The sequence below is a fragment of the Ambystoma mexicanum genome, chromosome 3p, assembly GCF_040938575.1.
Source record: "Ambystoma mexicanum isolate Mex_15411 chromosome 3p, UKY_AmexF1_1, whole genome shotgun sequence".
Lineage (NCBI taxonomy): Eukaryota > Metazoa > Chordata > Amphibia > Caudata > Ambystomatidae > Ambystoma > Ambystoma mexicanum.
This window is the reverse complement of record NC_090925.1, coordinates 1,151,620,903-1,151,639,271: the sequence shown is the minus strand read 5'-3', so window position 1 is coordinate 1,151,639,271 and position 18,369 is coordinate 1,151,620,903. Positions and strand designations below refer to the sequence as shown.

Here is an 18,369-nt window from a genome sequence, read left to right as displayed (position 1 = left end):
TATATGCAAACAATCTATCAAGACCTCTTGTTTTGAACTTTGACCGTACGGTGGAAACACTTCATCAAAGATAGAACACGATAATTCCGAGTTCGTAGTTTATGTACTTTTGTCATTGCCCAAAACTGAAATTAAAAACACGTTTACTGGAACATATCACGGCAATCAAGAATGTTGGCCCTAACTACTCTGCTGCAGCCAGTTGCTGAATTTCACGAAAAAATAGCCATGTGCTGACATTTTGAACGTTTGTTTGAAAAAAAAAAGAAAAAAAAATAAGAAAACGGCATGGGATCAAGAAAAGTCTGCATCTAGCTGGATGATGGTGTGCCAAACATCCTTAGGATAGACTGCTTGGTTGTGCAAAAATACTTTTCCCCAACTTTAACTTTTATGTTGATATTGTGTGTGTATTGTGATGTAAAATTATTTATTTTTTTAAATCGTGGGACTGCAAATATACAGTTCAGTCATTGGTGCATCCGACTCAGCCCTCTGAGACAATACAGATTAGCAGCTGGCATGAGAGAGGGGTGTTGAAGTCTGAGGTGTCTGGGCAGCCAGTGCCATAATCCATTGGGCTACTCTCACTTGGTGCCTGGGAAAGGGCCATTAATAACACCCTAAAACAGTGCTGAAGGTGGGGGGGGGGCATGACAAATGGGCTGGGGACACCAGGGCACTGTGGATTACTGCCTCATGGCTTCACGGTTGGCAGAATGTAGAAAAGGAAATGAGAAAATGTTAAAATGTTGGTTTTGTGTTTGTTTTTTTAGTTACTTTGCCTCCACATAAATCAACCCGTGTGTGGTATGCAAAGGGCCTTATCATCCATGGGCCATATTATCCGCAATCAATATGAGCCATCTCTTGAGGCTGCTGGAAGATTGACTGTCCTGTGGGCAAAGTGAAAACCACACCACCCACTCCCATGATGATCATTTATTGTCCAAAACCCGCTCTATAGGCTGTTACATTTCTGTAACAGACAGTAACTTCATCCGCAAACTTCTGCCACTGGACACTGTCTAGTGTGTTGGGGGGGGGGCGGGGGGGCGAACCGATCATCATAGTCTCCAGGATCTCAATATAGCCATTTACATAACTCCATAGGTTAAGGACCCTGCACCTCGCCTGCAAACTCACAGCCGTACCACATATCAGTTGATGTATTACTGACATTGTTAACGGTTTAAAAAACAAACCAATTAGGGACATGGTGTTCCTCCTGGAATAGCCTTCCTTACCCCCTCGCCCCCACAATAGCTGCAATACCTACCCTTTTACCACTGAGGGTTTCCAGAAACATTTCAGACTACAACACTTGCTCCATCAACATATGATTGCCCCTGCCACATTGGTTCTTTTCAAAAGAGGTAAGGTGGTTTCCCCTTGTAAGTCAGTAGTCACGTGGAAGAGTATCTGTGGATGGAAACACTTAATAGCCAACGAGGGAACAAGTTAGCCTTATGTGAGACATGAACTGTACCGAAGGACCATTGCAAATTCTTTTTTGCCCCCTTATCCAGTGGTACTAAGTTAAAGTTGCAAGTTATAAAAAGTCACTTGCTCCCTTAGTTCTCTACATACACACAAAACCATTTCTTACTCCCCAAGTGTCCACTATTTCTAGCCAATCGGCTAGTACACATTTTTAGGCATGTATATCTCTTTGGAAGTTTTATATTGCACACAATTCATGTTTATTCACAAGGTAATATCGCCAATTAAAATCGTGATCTGCCCTTGGTGTTGAGAGATGGCAAAATGGGAGCTGCCACATTCGTCTATAGTGAACTTAGTAACTGTTACATGCACAGGGAAAAAGACTATATTAACTGTGCTACAGCTTTGGGAATTATTGTGTTTTGACTGACAAAGGAATTCAGTTGAGGCCCAGTAGCATGGATTTGGAGGGACTTGACAGCATGTTGGCCTAAGGTAATGGGGGCTCGCAAATGGAGAACCAAAAAGGCAGGACACAGCTTATTGGAAGGAATCCTTATGGCAGGGGCAGAACACACCAGGCATGGACAACAAAACACAGACACCAGAGATGCGGTTGCGGGTCATGCATGTGAACACCGATCCCCTCGCGCACTTGAGGAAACCACAGTTCCATTGGCTCCAGCAAGTCTCACACGCACACAATCCTAAAGAGTAGAGATTGCACCATAGAAGCAGACCAATACCAGGGAAGCCAAAACTGAACATTGCAGCAGTCCAGCACTAGATCAGTAGGAGGGCGTGGCTGCGCATTACGTTAAAACCGCTGTTAGGGGTGACAACAGCCCGGAGAGCCATAGATCCGCAACCGAAAGGGCAAAGGTAACTATGACTATGATTAAAAGGGAAAGCCCCAAAATGGGGGGGAAAAAAAGCCAGGCCAATCGGAAGAGATGCTAAAAGGGCAGTTGGTAGACTGATACAGCTATACACTATGCTACGCCTTTACAACCTGCATTACATACTGCCCTAGGGCTAGCATCCTTTGCTTCCCTACCTTGCGCCACGTCTAATAGAAACCTTGGACTCTGCGCCAGATTAACAAAATTACATGAACCACTGAGAAGATCCCTACCGCCCACCAACCCGAAGACTAACTATCAACATATTTTAAAATCTACTCCTACCAATCTGTCACCTCTGCATTCTATCGCCAATACTAATGCCCACCAAACTAATAATCATAAACACAAATCTAGCGATTACCTCAGAGCCAAACCTGTCTAGGTCAAAGTTGCTTCTGAGGCCCCCTCCCTTAAAGGAGCACTTATCAATGCAAGATCGCTGGTCGCCCACGCCCTCGACCTCGACATTGCTGATCTAATCATAGAAGGCAATCTTGATTTCCTTGCGATCACTGAGACATGGCTACATAACGCAGTAGGACCGTCACTGATGCTAGCCATCTCAGATGGCTACACAATAGCCAGACAAGATAGAGATGGTGCACGAGGAGGCGGTATCGGTATCATCTCCAGAATGTGCCTATCCCTCAGACTAGCCCCTACCCAATCATCACAATCCTTTGAAATTCTTCTGCTAAATTCCAGATAAATAATTCCCAATCACTCACCATCCATCTAATTTGCAGACCGCCAGGTCCTCTTGGCACTTTCGAGGAGGATATGCATAACATACTAACAACCTCAAACCAACATCCCAATTACTCCTACTAGGGGATTTCAACATAGGCTTCAATGACCTGATGGACAAAAATGCTACAGATATAGCTAACGTAATTAAGTCATTAGACTTGTCTCAAAAAGTCAAATCTACCCATTTGAAGGGGAGAACATTGGACTGGATAGCGGATTATAACTGTACAGTTACTATCTCATCCATCACACCTCTCTACTGGACAGACCACTCACTGGTGTCCTTTCACTTATCCACGACCAGACCTACTTTCACTGACCCCCTACTAGCGCCATCATTTCTAACAAACAAAAAAAGTAATGCAGTTGATAAAAGTAATCCCTGCGATCCTCCCCACTCGAAATGCCTTACCTGAAAATCTTTATCCCAGCATCCTAGTCCATGAATTTAACAATATCATGCTCACTACATTGGACAAAATTGCCCCTCTTAAACCTGGATCTAGCAAACCCAAAGCCCATTTAAATAAATGGTTCACGCCACAACTTAGAGACCTACGCCTTCTGAAAAGAAAAAGTGAAACTAACTGGAGACTATGCCCCTCCACCGAAGCCAAGTTGACCGCGCTCTCTTCACATTACAAGAATGAAGTCTGCCTGGCTAAATGCAATTCTTATGATGAGCGTATTGCCAAATCCAACTCTAGCATGAAGGAACTCTTCTCCATTCTAAAAGAATTAGTCACCTATAGCTACACCCGATATCTGTACTAAAGATAAGTCCTGGTGTCCAGACATCCAACAGGCATTATCAAACAAAATTAACATGCTCCAAAATAAAATCCAGCACAAAAAAGAAACGTTAAATCTAGAGCACTCACCTAAAAACCCTCTGCCGAATGATCTACTGAAAGCACGTGATAATATCTTCCATTTCACCAAAATGTGTTCTCTGGAAGTAGAAAAAAATAATCCTTTCACTGAAGCCTTCTAATTGTAAAGGCGACATCTGCCCTGCGTAACTAATAAAAGATGCTGCTAGGGAACTATCTCCGTTCATCGCTAAATTGATCAATGCCTCCTTTACTTCAGGCTCCATCCCTGCCAACCTAAAACAGTCGTGGGTGCTCCTCTCCTAAAAAAACACAGTAGATCCCCCTCATCCCTACTAACTACCGCCCCATTACCACTGTACCATTTTTACTCAAAATATTGGACAAAGCTGCCTATAACCAAATTCAGATACACCTAGAACAGCACAAACTCCTAGGGGACAGACAATCTGGTTTTCGACCTTTATACGGAACAGAAACTGCCCTTATTGATCTAAAATCCCAAATTGATGAGCTGAGAGACAAAGGGAAGTCCGTACTCCTCCTCCTACTTTATCTCTCAGCTGCATTTGATCTTGTGGACCATAAGATCCTCTGTAGACACCTTGATTCTGCCGCTCACTTTTCCCCTGAGGCTATTAGATGGATTGAATCTTTCCTGAGCGAGAGAACCATGAGAGTTTTCTCTCCATCGGCAGCCGCAGACCCCACCCCTATCCTGTGTGATGTGCCGCAGGGTTCTTGCGTCTCTCCAACTCTATACAACATCTTCACCAAGCCCCTGTTCGATGATTTCGACCATCTGGGTATCATCTACACCAATTATGCAGATGATACACAGATTCTCCTCCCACGTTCTGGGGATCACAGCATGGACACAGAGTTGGTGAACAGGGTATATCTTATCATCCAGGCATGGATGGCCACTCGTGGCCCATGCCTGAACTATGATAAGATTGAGTTGATAATTATGGGAACACATGCCAACATCAAAAAATTAGGTCAGGAATTCTCCTCATTTAACATCGATGGAAATACCATCAAAGTTTCCAAGGAAGTAAAAACCCTTGGCTTCTTCCTGGATTCCACCCTGTCCTTTGACAAACAGGTAAAATCCCTGACCTCCACCACACCTACACCTGTAAGCTGATGAGAGCAGGCAAGCCATTCCTTTCGAATGACAGCTGTTTGATCTTGGCCAGAGCCTTAATACTATTCAGAACTGACTACTGTAATGCCCTATACAGTGGTGCTAATAAAACTACCATCCAGCGACTCCAAACATTACAAAATAATGCCTTGAGAGCAGCACTTGGCATAAATAAAAGAACCCACATCTCCATTAGACGTCATCATAAATGGCTGTCTACTGGTAATAAAATTCAGCTAAAGATGTTATCTCTGAAACACAAAGCTCTAAATAACGCTGCCCCTAGCTACCTTACTGATAAGCTTCATAGAAAAATCTCTCTCAGACCTACCAGAGCCGGTAATGCTAATTGCTTAGCCATACCTAGATACAGACTCGCCACAATTGGTGGCAATAGCTTCCCAGTGAAGGCTGCTAAATCCTGAAACCTACTACCACCAGCTCTAAGAGTAGACCAACCCTACCCACTCTTCCGTAAAAATATCATCAAACACCTCATCTCCTCCGACCCCTAGTTTCCTACCTCTAGGCCTATTCCGCACCTTTTTCAGCTGAGTTTCACCTGCCTTATATTCTTATTCTAACTCTGTGCCCTCTGTAACTTGTATATTTGTACATTGCATATTTTTTGTATTCACATAAGTCGTGTATATCTTGTATACTTTATAACCATGGATACTATGTAAGTTTTATTGTATTTCTCGCAACTATGTAAGCTGCGCCCTGTTACTTACGGGTCAGGTGCACATTATAAGTGAATAAACAAACAAACTGAGGCTATGAACGGCCAGAGAAATGAGAGAGGGGTCATGCAGGAGGAAACCCAGAAGTTCAACAGTACAGGCCGAGGACTAGGAAGCAGCTACTTTGCAGATGAGCCTGAGAGGGGACCAAAGAACAGAGGAAACAGTGAGCAGTTGGACCCATTTAAATCCTAACGAGGGCTACGCTGCTTGCCCAGGGTGATGAACACTATATCACTCAGACATGAACACTATAGGGGCTTATTACAAGTTTGCTCGTATTCTGGCGGTAAATCTGCTGGAATACCAGTGAATGGAATTACTGATACTGCCACTTGGTCAGGCAGTTTAACATTTGAGGTATTACCTCCACCGGTAATACTGCCAGATTACAAGTTGTGGTTTGGCAGTGTAAATCGCCATTTTATGCAATCCATATGACTCCATTGGGGATTTTTGCCGGTATTGCCTCCGGCGGTATTACCGGATGGTAATAGTGCTGATTTTTGAAGGTATTACTATCTGGTAATACTGCCGGAGGTAATACCGGTAAACTTGTAGTTTGGAGGTGCAGGACGAATTGAGCTAAACTGAATCGGCCACACTGCCAACTCGTAATGACCTCCAGTGTCCCTTATTGCAGGGCACAAAATGTGAACTCTTGCTAGAGATATTTGACTCTTGGCAAGTATGAAATGGTGTGGTGTGTGAATTGAGTTGGCGAGTACCTTTTATTTATTGTTATTTTATTTTTATTTTTTTTATGGCTGGCTAGTAGTTTACAGCTTGAATTTTTGCCACTTTCCATGTCGAGTAGTGTCAGAAACCTCTTACACGGGAGAAAGGCACGTTGATCCTTAGGCGAGATAAGGGTAATTGACCGATCAGTAGTAGGAAGGCACTAAATCTCTTTACGAGTGTAAATATTTCAAGTTGTAAGCTACAAACCAGCCAGATACCAGCTAAACCAGAGCAGCATAAGGAATTCTGTGGATGCAGAGCTTTCTCGTGCGTTCCTTTGCGTATAGCAGATCTAATTTATCTTTTATCTGGGGTCAATGTCTTCCAGCTCCAATGATGCAGATTAGGGTTTTATGAAGGTTGCCGTTCTTGCAGTGGAAGTAGAGCTTTTTCATGTGTGGTAGCGCCTGGAGACCATGCAAATGGTAATTGTGTGCGGTATAAACCAACTTAAAATAACATAACCCTCCTCCTCCATTGTGGCAATGTGTTTGGTGCTTCAATTGGAATTCAAATCCAAAAAGGGTATAGCCATTAGTAACAGATTTGTTGCTGTGTTCTTTCATCAGGTCTTGAAAATGTCTACTTTAGATGAGGCAAAAAAAATGGCTTGCAGGTTTAGAATTAATCTTAACCTCTGGCATTGCTCTGGGCAACCCTCCAGGCCATCGTTCTTCGCCTGCCAAGCTATTGCTAAAGGGGGACAGACCATATGTAAATCGGGCTGGGTCCCACCCCAAAAGGGACAGTCCGACCCAAACTGCTTGGTCACATTCCTTCTGCACGAGACCACAAGCATCCACAAACATGTTTCGTCCTCTTTAGGCCTCATCAGTGAGGAGTAGATTGGGTCTACAGTGGTTTTTACCATTGTTGCTGAATGCACATTCTTTATTGCACAATTTGCATCACGTTTTGTCTATTCCAAAAAGGAATGAATTGCCATTTGCAACTGTGGGACCCTTTTTCATTGGCGCTCGAGACAATTGTATGCCCCAGTCCGACCCTGATAATGGGGTGAAAAATGCTAGAGTTTTCTATAGCATAACATTGATTCGCAAACAGCAGTGTGTGGGATGTGCTAACAAGTGCTTCCATGCAGCATATGTTTGTTTAGGGATTGGAACTGATATTTTATACCAAATACATGATCTTAATTCTGGCTCTGCCAAACACACTAAACCACTGTCAGAAAATAACCTGATCTGTGGTGGGAGTGGCCCAATAAATTACACTCAATCACTGGGAAATGAATGGTTGATGTGCTGCGAGATTTGCAAGTATTCTGAAAATGAACCAAAAGTAGGACAGGCCTCAGCTACTAAGTGGAGAAACGCATGCACTTCCAGACAATGCATATTTCCAAGAGTTAAGAGAAATTGCAATTTGTGCATGTGCACGATTTTTTGGGAGGGCTCGCGTCTCTGAGGTGGGAATTTGCTACCAGCAAGTACTGAAACTGCTCCCGACTCTGTCGCTTTATCTGTGCTTACTGGCCTGGGCGCACCAGCACACTCACTCGGAGTCCCAAAACAGGACGGCTTGGCATTGTGAAGGATAGAATCTGCACTCGGGGAGCTGACCGCAAGGAGAAGGCATCCACTTCCCTCCACAGATGTGCATTATGCAGCTGCCCACGGTCTCTGCACATTAATACACTGTATAGAGTCAAGAAAAGCTTTACCAACTCTGAGATTCCTTTTATCGATGATTAACTGCTACGACCCTAAAGTTTCCTAAATATTAATAATGGGCAGTGCTGCAGGTTGAGACCAAAAAACAGGCCATTCTCTTGTGCCCTATTAAGTAACAACTATTATGGTTTGGATGATATGGTTGTCTGCACTCCAACCCTTTACATTGACAGTTGTGGTTATGCCTTAATCAATAATTATTTGCTATTCATTAAAATGTTGATTGCCTTAAATAGACATCATTGACTTTCTCACTTGTAGCTAACATTTATTGGTTGAGTATCCTTTCACCTGAAGACCTATTCTATAATGAAGCTCGCAACATACTGCATAAGTGTTAATTTATTGGTTAACATCTTTTTTATGCCATGAGGCTTTCTTATATAATTAAGTACAGAAAAACACGTGTTTCGAGTTTTAGAATGCTTAGTCGGGGCACTTTAATACACAATTCTTTGGTTAGTTTTGATTTTAATTGAACCTCGTCCCCTCGTTTTTTAGCACGTTTGTAAGTGCTTGTCCCATACTGTATATTAAATACTTGCCCATTCAATATTATGATTCTTGTGGACACATTTTTTCCGCTGGAGTCTGGCACACGCAGATATATATATTTTGGGGACTGGGGGATTTCATATATTTCTTTTAAAAAAAATTGTTTTGTTAAAATATTTACAAAAATACGTTAACAAGTAAAATGTTTATCATTTCATTCAATACATATCGTTAAAAAACAAAAATATAGACGGGTAGTACAAGTAGGGAAGAGAGGAGGAAGGGGAAAAAGTAAGACTATATATGTGAAGATTAAACTAAAACTTAGCAGTTTGACAATTGCTCATACATTTCAAGTTTTCTTTTGACAAGGATATTGATTGCAAGAGTTCTGACAGTAGTGGCTGCTGTTGAGGGGCTGGATTTAGCAGCACATGGCAACCTCTTACAGTGGTCAAATGTGCATGTTACTTGACCCCTGTGGAAACACTTTTATGAATGCTACAAATTGGAAATTGTGTCCATATTTCCAAATATTCAAGAGTACAGTACAGGAAGACATTGGGGCAGTGAATGCATTTGAGGGGGCATTTTGTTCTTCCTCAAAAGGTCCTGCCACTCAGTTGCTCCCCTGACCACTAGGTATCCCCTTTCGCGCACCTACTTAAGGACTCTGGCCAGTTGCAGGCACACAGCATTGAGGGCCAGGTCCTATCACTTAGTTGCTCTGCCCACTACCCATTTCACCAGTCCTCCTTACGGGCATCCTCGGCAAAGGATGGATGAAGACAAGGACCTTGTTTGTTTGTGCCTCTTCTGGGCTAATGGGGGCCAAGAGTCAGACCCGCTATTCAGTGTTTCACCTACAAAGTAGTCACCACTACTAGCCAAAAGACTTCACCATGTGTCCCCTCCACAGTCTATACCCATCCTCGCTAGGGTTTGAATGGCCAAGCGCCATGGGCAGCCCCGGCAAGCTACCCCAGTGAACCCCATAAATATCTCCCTTGCCCACATCCAACACCCATGGACCACACTCGCACGCCCCCCTCATGCTGTTCATTGCTCGCTCAGCAGTCGCTCATGCTGCAGAGATCGCTGTCCTCCTCGTACATTAACCTTGATGCCGCCTTCATCACGAAACATGGTTTACCCCATGCCCTCCAGCCCTCACCACATTTATGACGTCGTCCTACCTCCAGGCTACTGCATCCAACATGCTGACCGCCAAGGAAGGGCAGTACGTGGAGTGGCAATCGTCCACAGGAGCGATTGGCCATGCTCCAGTCACCTCTCACAGAGCAAACTCGTTTGAATCACTCGCCTTCTGGTTCCTTTTTATCTCGCAAGGAATCCATAACCTTCCACATTTACAGATCACCTTGCAGGAACGATCACATCTCCAACGTACTCTCCCCTGGCAAATTAGCACATTAATAATGTTTTTTCAAATATTTTTAACATCCCTTAGTTTCATGCCGAAATCCACACTTGAAGCACGCATTTTGCACTGATCGGCTTCATGGACCTGAAGCACATTTTGCTTTGTCCTCATGCACAACAAAGGTAACACTCTGGACCTGGTCTTGATGCCATTCCCCACTCATCACCTGTACAGACCTGCCACAGTCATTCGCTCTCTCCGCAACAGCCCAGAAAGGCCAGGCCACACAACGTCTCACTCTGAGCTGCTCATTTAAAACTTTTCCAGTCAATGAGCTAAAAGCAAACTGCAGACTACCCCGCCACTGGGAATGTCTGTCGTCCTAGAATCCTTCAATAGCTCTGAAACTGGTTGAAACTCATGCCCCCTAAAAACAAGCCCTGCAAAGACTTAACCATCCTCCCCCTGGCACTGCCTCGTGCATGCCTCAGCAAATGCTCCAGTAGTAGTTGCTACACAAATACTCTCCAAAGTTGAACAACTACACCTCCTCCACACTATGATTTGGGGTTCTTCCCCAAGTGTAGCATGGATAACAGCGGATCATGCCTCTTTAACTTTGGCCTCAGCTGTGTTGGGCACCAATCGACCATTGCATCCTCCTCGCCTTCCTTGCTGGCAGTATGGGATTCTCATAAATGGTTCTGAATTGGTTTGGGGGAAATTCCCTTGTGACAGGGCTGCAAGCGCCTCACTTGGCTTTCTAAAAAGCAGGCCTCCACGCTGCAGCACATCTTATTACACGTGCACAGAAATTTGACCAAGTAACCCTTGCCCTACGCAAACTAGATTGGCTTCCCCTCAAGCTAGGATACTGTTCAAGATTGCATGTATCATCTACAAAGCAGCCACGAGTGGGACACCAGCATACCTGGTGGCTAAGTTCCACATATCTTGTGGCTCATACTCCTCGTGCAGCAAATCAACTCCACCACAAAGAGAGGACTGCTAACAATACTTCTCTTGTCATGCACGCACCCTTTGGAACTCGATCCGGTATCTGCGAAATTGGAGAATCGTCGGAGCATTCCGAGCAAACCTGAAAACCTGTTATTTTTCAGCACCTGACGAGGGACTAATGCCATATACTGACCGCACAGACAGTAACTCACAGCTGTGCGCTACTGTTAAAATATGATAGCCAATACGCTGGCTACCCACACCTTGTACAGTGCTTCGCTGCTTTTGAGCTAGGTTAGTGCTTTAAAAATTAAATAAAACTGGGACTATGCTTATGCTGTGGGCAGTCTCCTGGCCCCAACAGCAGGATCAAGGCCCTCCACTATCCTAGAGTTTAAATGAAGGAATTCCTGCACCCATTGCTCCTGGCGCTACAGACTTCTTACTATTGTTAATGGTTTTTATTTTGATGGCTTTTGGGAGGATCTGTTGGGGGCGTTTTCAGTCTTGGGTGATTTCATGCCGATGTAGGTATTTTTTAGTTTTGGCTATTAGGTGGCGCTGAAAGCGCTACCTTTAAAGCCAAAACTATTGTCTATTAAAATAAGAGCATTAACATAAGAGCTTGAACTTGGGGTTTTGATTGTAGGTTTCAAATGCTTTTCAATGCAGATGACATATGAGGATGGATTTGTGTAGTTCGGCTAGGTGTCCCACCCATTTAATGCCATCTCTAAGTGAAATCTATAGGATTTTCATCCCATTTCCCACCCATCTTCCCTCCAAACAGTGTCTCAAATTGAATGGATAGTGTTGATATTTTTTTTTAGGGGGAACTCCTGCTACCATCCGTATATAATCGTATTAGTGGGGAGCGTGCCTGTAATCCCTAACCTGCCTCCTTCTGCTGCTGTCTCATTTCTTTTCTGCTGCTGTACTGAACCTGCTGGCAGAGAAGTGGAGGCTGCTGGAGCACACTCTGGAATGTGTAGTCTTATCCCACAAGGTACAGTGCAGATCTTCCTTAGCAGGGCTTCCTGGATTGGGGTTGAGGTTGTCATCATCTTGTGGAAATGTATAACGTTGTTTACCAAAATTCCGGGGGGTAGTAGAAATGCCAGCACTTGACCTTTTGGACCCCAATTATGTCACATCATTGATGAAAAGCATAAGAAGATGCAAGGATGTCATAGTACAGAGAAAACCAAGATGGTAATATGGCTGGGTGATAGACAGTAGGTAGCAATGACCATCACAATGACAACTATACTCTGGAAGGATCAGGTAAGAATGTGTTGGAATGCAAGTGCCCTTGTGTAGCGCCTGTCTGCCACTATTGGTGGGCTCACTGCGCTTGTCTCTCCCCCACTAATGAACCCCACCTCCCTTTTCTCTTACAATGTGAAAGGCAGTCTCAAACTGTGCTGTTGATGGATGCAGGTCGGAAGTACCCAGTGACAATCTGCTTTCTTTGGGTTTGCCGGAAGAGACTTGGCGGTACGTTATCCATAGGGAAGATCCCAAGATCAGATAGACTACAGCACTTTGGGTCTGGTTAGCCACTGATGTAGGGGTGTGCTGCCGGGCTAAAGAGGAGAGCTCAGTTGTGGATTGGTTATTGCTGGTGTGCTAATGGCTAGGCCTGTGGTGGCCTTCTGTGGGGTGTTGTTTTCGGTGTAAGGTGGTAGAAGATATTAGAGGGGAGTTGGAGGAATCTGGGAGTAGGCCTCACAAGGCAAAGAAACCTGCAACCCTGCATTACTACGCCTGGCCCAGCCCTATATATGAGGCCCGTGTCGGCTACTTTTACTCCCTACAAATAGGCGAATACTCCCCAAAAATAAAAATGGGGAGTAAAATACTCTCATCAAAACATAGGAAACGGACACGTAATATCTTGTGCTGTTGTTTTCACTCTCACAGCTATATGGATATATTTGGACCAGTTGTGCACGCAGTACCACAGGAGGAAACTACTGTTCTAACTGCCTGATCAGAAGAAGTAAATGTGTATCTTTTAATGTGTATGAATAACTAGGTTCAAAGAAATAATTATTACAAAAACATTTTTTTTTTTGGTAAAACCTATTCATATACTCCCACTGGGAATTGGACTTACATTTTTACCACCTAAAAAATAATTTGACTCAACTTTAAAAAGCAGGGAGTAAAATACTCCCACTTCCAAATGGAGCACTGGTCTCATCTTTCTCGCTCTTCTCCAACACCCCCCCCCCATTCCCCCGCGCTCTTTATACCCTTATTCCGTCTTCTCCAACTATCGACTTTGCTATTAGCCCTTACTTATTCTCTCAGCCTTCCTTTCACACTCACGTTTTCTCTTACTCTCTCACCCTTTATTGCTCCTAATTCCTCTTGCTCATCATCAGCACACTCTATTAATGGCTTCCTCTGTTGCTCTAGTCCGCTTCTCATTCCATTCCATTCCACAGCTGCACCCCTTATCCCATCCTCCTTTAACACTCTGCACTCTTCTCCTTGCACCCTAGTGCCTATAAATGCAAAAAACAGTAAACACCAGGCATTGCCAATGCTTGTTACATTTGTCTCCTTCTTTGGGCAATCAAATGATTTTGTTGCACACGTTTTGGGCTCTTAATAAAGTCGCGTCCTTCGATTTAAAGGCACTGTGCTCATAAGCCATATCTTCCTTAGCTCTGAAGCGTCTTCTCTTTAAATAGGTGTTTCTATTTCCCCTCATTATTAGATATTGACTTTTTGCCAGCTTGGAGCTCCCCCCCATAATGAACAGTCTTCTCCTTTACTCATGTTGGATTTGCCCTTCATTTTCTCTCACTTACTTAATGAGCGTTGCTTGTATGTTCTAGCTTCTTACTACAGTTCTGTCAGCAGTTATTGAGTTTAAATTACATTTAAACACATTTCATAGGTTAAACTAATAGGGAGCCATTATGAAAATTGATCAAATAAATATCAACATTGAGAGTTAGTAGGCAAGCTAAAGCATTGTGATTGAATCTGAAAGTTTGTATAATGGCGCAAAGGTTAGCAATCCTAACCACAGGGAATACGTCCTACTTCTTTACCCAGACTCGTATTCGTTTTAGAAATATTGTTTTCCTAGGGTTCCTTTTCGAATTATTGAACTTGCCTATTGACACTTTATTTAACGCCCTGAAGGTGAGGGCAGGCACCTGTAGAATTATCAGCGTTTTTATAATGGGCACTTAGTCACTGTTTGACATAGTAGGTTTTCATTTGATAAAGACAAAAATGCCCACAACCCTGCTACTGCGATGAAGACCCATGTTTGAGGTTGTAAGACCACCACCCGCTACCTAAAGTAGGAGGTAGACTGGGGATCCACTGAAAGAAATATTTGACAAGCAGGAGCTAAAACCAGCTCACCTGTGTCTGGCATATCCCCGTAGGCAGCAGTTACCACAGGGGGCCTGCGAGATACCAAGAGATGCTACTTGAACATTTTGCCCATTATGTTCGATCTGTTGTGTTTAGATGTGTTCTAGTTCTTCTTTATTGACCTTCTGAAATGCTCAGTTAATGTTACATGTGTATGTTTGTAAGGCACCAGTTTGTCTGAGCCACAAGTGGTGCCTGGTAACTACAGGTTTCAAGCTTGCCAGCCTCTCCTTGGCCAGGAGGAGGAGCTAAATAGCTCCCAGCAATTTTGAACCCTGCACTAGGTTCCCCAGTCCATTGATAACCTACTAGCTTTCGCCAGATAAAATTTACCAACGACCCATTGGTCAAACCTAAAGAACTGTGGTAAGCATGTCTCTAGTATGAAGGCTCTTTAACTGTACAAAAAGTCATCAGCAGTTACTGTAACTTACAGGTATAGAAACCATGATACCCTCACGGGAATGAGGAAACGCTAAGAGTCCTGTGGTGTTGGTAATGATGCATTCGCCATTAGTTTTATCTGAGAAAGTATCAAGCAGCAGCAATCGAGCACACCATGCAAGCATGCACCACAGAATATCCCAGCAGGATGACCACAGGAAAATCTGGAGTCGCAGGGTTGAATTCTGTAAACGCCAAAACAAGCTTGATGGGCAAGATGGCATCAACCTTATGGGGATTCAGTTTGTGGCTCAACAGATCCGTGAAAATCAAATGACTTCAGCCGGAGAGACTATTTCTTCTTTTTTTTTTTTTTTTTTTTTTAAAACTTTATTTTTGGGTTTTAATATACACATACAACAACGACCTTTGGTGATAGGTCAAAACAGCATAACAACATACAACGATATTGCGTTCATTACACTTACAATGCATTTTCACAAGTTCTGGGGTCACCTTGCAATGGTTCAAAGGGTCTCTAAGACAAAGTGCTCTGCTGAGGGTCCTGAAGATTGATCGGGGTCAGGCTCATAGCTGTGTCTTGGATTGCGGGTGGAGATTTAGAGGTGGGGACATCAGGTGTAGAGAGTAAATATTCAATGTAGGGAGCCCATATATCTGGGGGGCGTGCGTGTAGAGGGAGAGTCCGTAGAAACTCGGCATCCATGTCTTGGCAGTACAGGATGTCGTTCTTCCACGCTGCCAGTGAGGGAAGGGGGCCGCGACCCCAGGTCAAGGCAATTCTCCTGCGGGCGAGCACCAGGAACAGAGAGGCGAGCCTTCTCCCGGGAGCCTGCAGGTGTTTGGTCATGCTCAGGAGGGCTGTGGTCGGTTGCGGGGCAATCGTTTCACCGATCACATCATTCGTGTGCTGTAGGACCGCAGACCAAAAACGGGCCACGCCCGGGCACTGCCATGCGCGGAGAGACTATTTCTGATTTTAGGAGCCAAGCCCCACATTCCGTAAAAGGGAGAGAACCAGCTAAGCAAAGATCTGCAATTGCAGACCCTGCAGGCAAACTCCCAGTAGTTTAGAGTCCATCACGCTTGGTGTTGGTGTTTGCATATGGATCTGCAGCGAAGGAGAAGGTGGTGATTTGGTGGTATGGGAGGATGGTGAGTAGGATAAGAGGAGGAGCAGAGGTGGCAGAGCAGTTTGGGGGAGTGGATGTGGAGGTGTTGGAAGCGTAGAAGGATATGGGGAGAGAGACGCAGGAGGAAGAGAGAGCGAGCAAACTGAGAGAGCGAAAGGGGAGGTACTGGAAATGAACCAGAAGGGAGAGTGAGGAAAGGTTGTGAATGACGGGAACCATCTGGAGAGGAAGGTCACGAGAGGCAGATGAGGAAGGAATATGCAGGAACTGCAAGCCAAATTGAAGGATGAAGAGGGCCCAATCGGTGCAGGTAAATCGGCCGAAGAGGATAGACTAGCAGATGAGGGTAAAGAGCAAGGGATGCCAGGAGATGGAGAGTGCCCAACTCCCATTCCAGAGAGGTTTGGTACAACCGCCTAGATGCTTAAGAGCATTGGCCAAGGCGCCCCTCTAACCCTTACTGCTGAAACCTGCTACCAATTAGAGTGCTAGTCTGATCGAGCAATGAAGGCACAACCACACAGCCAAGCCAAGAAAGAAGGAACGGTACGCTTGGACCCTAAAGACTGAGTCATTTTGCTTGTCTGTCATGTGGCTGAGCCAAAGAGTAGAAGGGATGGACTGACCTACTTTTGTTGCTTAAGCAAGCTCGAATTGCTCATTCATATAATACACAACCTTGGATCTCTTTCTTCGGCTGGGGCGTCCCTCTGGAACAGCCTCCCTGCCACTCTGAAACTTGAGGAGAACCATCTCTGGTTCTGGAAGCACCTCAAGACCTCCCTCTTTGCTGCTGCCTTTGCCCCCCCGTCCCTCTCCCCCTCTCGTGCCTCCCCCCCTCTTCCCTGCTGACCTGTTCTCTCTTGGCACCGTGTACCTGGCCTACCCTCTCTCTTCCTGGGCCCAGGGATCTGCTCACCCTGCCACCCACCCGCACTGCCTCTGGTGCACCCCTGCACTAGGGTCTGTATCTGTACCCATACAGCCCCCCCTTCTTTTCTTCCTGCACTTATCAGACATACCCTGTCTGCTGCCTTAAACTCAGCACTTGCTGTCTGCACTAGCACTGTCTGTTGCATTATTATTTATTTATTACTATTTATCTGTTGATCCCTGTTCTCCACTTTTCTCTCCCCCTCCCATGCACTTTTCCCCTCTCCCACCTCTATGCAATTGTGAGTTCTCAATGTCAGTGGGCCTAGTAAGAGCGTTGTTTTGTTCTCCCCTTCCTTGTTGCGCTCTGAAACACCTGTGTACGAGCACAATATAAATAAAAAATCAATCGATCTTAATTTGTAGATACTAAATCCTTGGAACGTTTTCTCTCTAAATTAATCAACCTTGTCAAACATAACATTGTCGTTATTATTGTTCTGTCTTTTGCACTCTTATGAACATTAGGCTTTTCCAGTGTAAATAATAGTCTTATCAAATATTGATGTGATTTTTTTTTTCTTTCCAGATAATTTGACAGAATCTTTGACTGCTAATGCTACAACTAGTGTTCCATTGCAGACTTCATACAATGAAGTTACAAAAATGACGAACTCAGCAACACAGTCTAATTCTCTTAACATGACACAAATCAGTAAAGCAAGTGCACCTTCTACTCTCCTATCAAATGCTACAAGAACTAGTGCTGCACCAATCCAGATCACCAGAAATGTGGCTTTAGCCACTTCAACAACTCGTCCGTTGGGTATTGTGAGTGTCACCCCACCAACTGTTTTAGCGCCCACTAAAGAATCTACTCTCGAGGATGAGGAATTCATACCAGGTCAGCCGAACAGCTCACCATCTGCAGAAACATTGCAGCCTGACTTCGATGATGAGGATCCTCTAGACACCGACACGCTGAATTATGATTTTACATCTAATACCAGGTCAAATCTTAATGGAGACGATGCAAACAATGCAGAAATGGATGATGATGATTCAGATGATCCATTCAATCTAGGTGAATTACCAGGATCCAAAGACCAGATCAAACCAATGCCCGGCTCAGAAGAAGACAGTCATTTCTTTTTACATCTAGTTATCATTGCTTTCTTGGTAGCTATTGTATACATTACATATCACAACAAGAAAAAGGTGAGCTTGCTGTTTATAGACTTTGAGAACTTTTACCAAATATTTTCTGCTGCATTTTCTCTGTTGCTTTCTCATTGTTTCTCTTTTTTCCAGTTCTTTTACCCGAAGCACAAATTGTCTTCTCCTTTGACCTCCCTACCCTGCTAATTCTGTTCTTGTAATGACGTTGGCTGGAATATAAGTACATTTTTAACCATTATTTTATATCGGATTTGTGGTCTGGAACATCACAATAAG

General features: G+C 44.2%; 1 protein-coding gene across 1 annotated transcript in view; it reads left to right on the top strand.

Annotated features, from left to right (window-relative positions):
* The window catches only part of C3PH5orf15 (chromosome 3p C5orf15 homolog), a 55,885-nt gene that overhangs the window by 25,234 nt on the left and 12,282 nt on the right, over window positions 1–18,369 (top strand). Inside the window, exon 2 of the mRNA XM_069652540.1 lies at window positions 17,504–18,132. Coding sequence (XP_069508641.1) covers window positions 17,504–18,132 — 629 coding nt within the window. The remainder of the gene's footprint in view (window positions 1–17,503; window positions 18,133–18,369) is intronic.